The 4,293-nt window shown below is 48.6% G+C and overlaps 1 protein-coding gene across 1 annotated transcript; it reads left to right on the top strand.

Moving 5' to 3' along the window:
- Positions 1-538: 538 nt before the first annotated feature.
- Positions 539-4,074, top strand: LOC146765910 (uncharacterized). The gene has a single exon (XM_085593540.1). The coding sequence runs from the start codon at positions 645-647 to the stop codon at positions 2,010-2,012; it is 1,368 nt and encodes a 455-aa protein (XP_085449666.1). The 5' UTR covers positions 539-644; the 3' UTR covers positions 2,013-4,074.
- The last annotated feature ends 219 nt before the right edge of the window (positions 4,075-4,293 follow it).

Here is a 4,293-nt window from a genome sequence, read left to right on the forward strand (position 1 = left end):
GCCCCTACCCCTCCGCAAATGGTAGTCAGGTATAGAGATCCAAAAACAGGAATTTGGCAAGGTCCAGCCAAAGTATTATACTGGGGCAGGGGCTATCTGTGTGTTTCTACACCAACAGGTACTGTGTGGATCCCAGCTAAGTGGGTGCAGCCCACCAATGACCAGCCCGGAGCAGAGGAGGAGGCAGCGCCTACAGAGGACGATCTCCAGGATCCTGTATGATCTAGAAGAAGAGTTTCAGACTAAGTTCATGTTTGACTCGCAGAGAGAAGTTGAAGACTGCCTCTTGCCTCATTTAGCTAGAGACTTTGACCGCTTTTGTCCGCTTGCTTGCTTGACTTGCAATAGTTATGACCACCAATCTTGGGTAAAAATATATTGTGGAGGGTGCTCTCATCGTTGGTGGATTCATCAGCACCACCTTACCTCTGCATTCTGGTGTCTTACCTGTCAGCGCCAGTGGAGCTTTGACTCACCACAGCGCGCTTTAACACAACTAACAGGTCAGCCTATCAGGGAGAGCCTGAGATTAATAGAAAATACAGAAGACCTGGAATTAAGAAGGCTAGCTTGGAGGGTACAGCACTTAGTAAAGAAAATTCTAGGTGTTAAAAGGACAGGGATTATAGATTCCTGTTGTCAGAATGGTATCGGCATCCCCATTCAGTGGCAAGTTGACCCAGAGGAATGGGACACGCAGTGTAGGAGGTTTCGTCGTCGCAGCCGTGCTGCTAAGCGTGCAGGCATACGTCCCACCTCAACCTAAAACAAATGTATGGGTCACAATGGCAAATCTAACAGGGCAAGAGTCCATCTGTCTTGCTTTATCTTCCCCAGGCAATCCGTTCTCCACCTGCCTAGTCGGTCTACCATTGGATACATGGCCATGTCCTACACGTGTTCCAACTTGTGATAATTTAAATTTGAATACTACTGTAGATAATTGGGACAGGTGGGTTCCCTACTTACCGATTGCCCCGGCAGAACCCCAGGAGCTAGAGCTACTGGGGGCAGTTGGCATGGATTGCTGTTTGTACTTTAACTGGACAAGCAAGGAACAGAGAATCAATGGGTCTGCAATTGTCGTTAATTCCACTTTGCCAATTTACAGAAACAGTAGTATCTGGTGTCAGTACACGGCCAAAAAGGTTTCAAAGTCAACAAATAATCCGCTTTCTTTGCCCCGAGGAATATTCTTTATTTGTGGTGACAGAGCTTGGGCTGGCATACCTTCCAAAATAAAGGGAGGCCCTTGTTCGTTAGGAAGATTGTCATTGCTGACACCCAACACATCAATGATATTAGACATGGCTCGGCGTCATCATGGCAGCAGATTGCGACGCAGTGTACATAACTTTGCCAGTAACTGTCAAGATAATGTTAGATTTTGGTCCCCTGAGGCTATTATTGCTGCCTCTTTCCTAGCGCCTGCTGTTGCCTCAGCAGGAGCATTAGCTCAACTCAACAAGCTGGGATGCTGGTTAGCTAAACAGACAAACGCTACATCAAAGGCCCTAAGTGACCTGCTTTTGGATGTAGACTCAGTAAGACATGCCACACTGCAGAATAGGGCGGCTATAGATTTCCTATTGCTAGCCCAAGGTCATGGTTGTGAGGAATTTGAAGGAATGTGCTGCATGAACTTATCTGATCACTCTACATCTATCCACAAGCAAATACGAAAATTGACCGAGCTAACTCAACAGTTGAAGGTGGAGGACGGATTGGGCTTAGAAGGCTGGCTGAAAGGATTGGGGATCGGACCATGGTTGAGGGACATCATCAAATATGGCATAATAGTTCTAAGCATAATTGTGATACTTTTGCTTGTTTTGCCCTGTGTGTTTACTTGCTTACAAGGCTTGATGCAGCAGCTTTTGCAGAAAATGCTGAATGCACACCTTCTTGTACAAAAGGAAAACGGGGGAGATGAAGAGAGCCTGACAGAGGAATGGTTGAACAACAAGGGACATGACACTGTAAAATTAATCCAAATAGGGAGGGCTACGTGACTGCTGCAAAGTTCGCATGACCCTGAAGTGTAGATGGTGTGCAGAAAGCAGGATATTGAAACTGCTTGGTATGTAGAAGTAGATAGAGAAGAACAAAGGGGTACTAAGCTGTTCTAACTGCAAGGCCAGCTGGACAGGCATGTATCGATCATAAAGATACTTTTAAGATAATAGTACAAGTCACATAGCAACCAATCATGAGCTTGGCTTTTGCAATATGTATGAGCTAATTAACGAACATCTATAAACTGTGTAATCTGTTACAATAAACTGAGACTTGATGATCTTGATATCATGAGTCTTGTCTCCCGCGGCATTCCCTCTAACAGTGTTTTACACCCCAGGATCTGGGATTTGGGGGATTTTATCCTAAAATTTGTGGTTTGGGGCAGGGGGGAGGTTGACATCCCAGATTTTGGGTTTTGGGGCTGTTTGACCTCCCCCCTCCCAGTTGGGATTTGGGGTGTTTGACCCCCCGGGTTTGGGGTCGGGGCTGGGATAGGAGCCATTCCCCGGAAACAGCTGTGGGATCGGGATCGAGAACAGGAATGGGAATGGGATCGGGATTGGGAATGGGAGTGTAATGGGGTTGGGAATGAGCTCGGGATCGGGAACTGGCCCGGGAACGGGAACAGAAATGGTAATGGGATTGGGATGGGGAACAGGATCAGGGAACAGGATTGGGATCGGGAAGGGGAGAGAGCCTGACTCAATAATGGAGCCCACCCCCAGGGAGCGATCCTGCCCCAGTCCCGGAATGGACCCATCCCCTCAATCCCGGAGCCCTCCCCAATCCCAGCCCCTCCGCAGCCGCTGGCCGGACCCTCCCTCAATCCCAGCCCGCCCCAATCCGGGTCGGAGCCATTCCCGGACTGGACCCTTCAATCCCTTTTTGGGGCGGCTCCTGCCGCTTCCAGCCCATTTTTAGGGCTTCCAAGCGGCTCCAGAGACCCTCCCCATTTTGGGGGTGTTGGGGTGGCCCCAAGGCCGCCCCGGGGGCCGAGGGGGGATGGAAACCCCCAAACCCGGGGGGCTCCTGGGGGTCCCCAGTTCCTCCCGTCCCCGCCCCGAAGCAGATCCTGGCCAATCAGAGCGCGCGGCGTTGATGACGATTCAGTTCCCAGGCAGAAAGTCGGCGCTGGTCCCGCCTGGCGATTTTGAGCCAATCAGCGCCCGGGATGGCTCTGACTCATCAGTTGCCAGGCAGAGCCCAGCGCCTCTCACAGCACCAGCCAATCTAAACATACAATCGAACACACCTTAGTAAAACAATTCACACTACAAATATACTGAACACGAAACCAAACACCACTATAATGTCTCATACAATTTACCAAACAAACTTTAATAGCACCCTTAAACACTCTAAAAAAATTAAAATTGTTTTAAAAAATATAATTGCAGATGGGTGGTTTTATATGAATATTGGTTTTTGGATTGTTTGGGTCAGCTGATTTTAAAAAAAATATTTTTATAGGAATTTAATCAGCTGAGAAGGAGCCACTCTACAAACAGAAGTGACTGAAAATGAAGGGGACAGAAATCAGTAACTCTGAAAGTTTTATTCGCTATCAAATACATCCCACCACTCCAAACTGGGATCCCACTTCTCCCAATCTCTTCCCAACCCCATCTCACCCTGGCAGCTGTGGAATCAAGTGAGCTTTGTGTGGGATTGAGTTTTTTGGAGGTCAGAACATGCAATTGGAGGTGGGATTGTGCCTTTATAGGTTAAAATTCTGTTGTTTTCAGTGGGATTGAGTGGTTTTGTGGTGACAAATTCATCCCTCTTGGTTTTTTTTTTGAGTGCAAAGAGATGGAGAACACTGCCAAAATTCCCCCAGAACCCACAAATCCTCCAGAAGTTGAATTCGTGGTGTCCAGGGAGAGTGCAGCTGTGGGTACCAGGAACAAACGAGACGGGGCTTGGTTTCACAAAGCTCCGGAATCCATTTCTTACCCCCAAAAGACAGGGCAAAGGCAGCGCTGTGGGGTTTTTAGAGAACCTGGCAGAGGGGCAGGGGATGGGAGAAGCCTGTGAAGAGCAGGTTTGGCATCTACCTGAACCTGCAGAGACCAACCCAAGCACCTGCAGCAGCGTGTGTTACCCCTCTTTGGACAGAGGGGTGAGCAGAACCATCTCTGTCCATCTGTGAGCCCCAAAGCTCTGTGTGGGAGCTGTGAATTAAAAGGCCTTTACACACTCACTTTTCACATCTTCCCTGGCTGCTGTGTTTCAGCTCTTGGCAAGATTTGCCTCCGGCTTGCTGGGAGCTGCTTT

Source organism: Lonchura striata, chromosome 16 (genome assembly GCF_050655825.1).
Source record: "Lonchura striata isolate lonStrDom1 chromosome 16, ASM5065582v1, whole genome shotgun sequence".
Taxonomy (NCBI): Eukaryota; Metazoa; Chordata; class Aves; order Passeriformes; family Estrildidae; genus Lonchura; species Lonchura striata.

What these genes read in the sequence shown, in the direction of transcription:
- LOC146765910 (XM_085593540.1), top strand. Translation starts at nt 645, where the DNA reads ATGGTATCGGCATCCCCATTCAGTGGCAAGTTGACCCAGAGGAATGGG.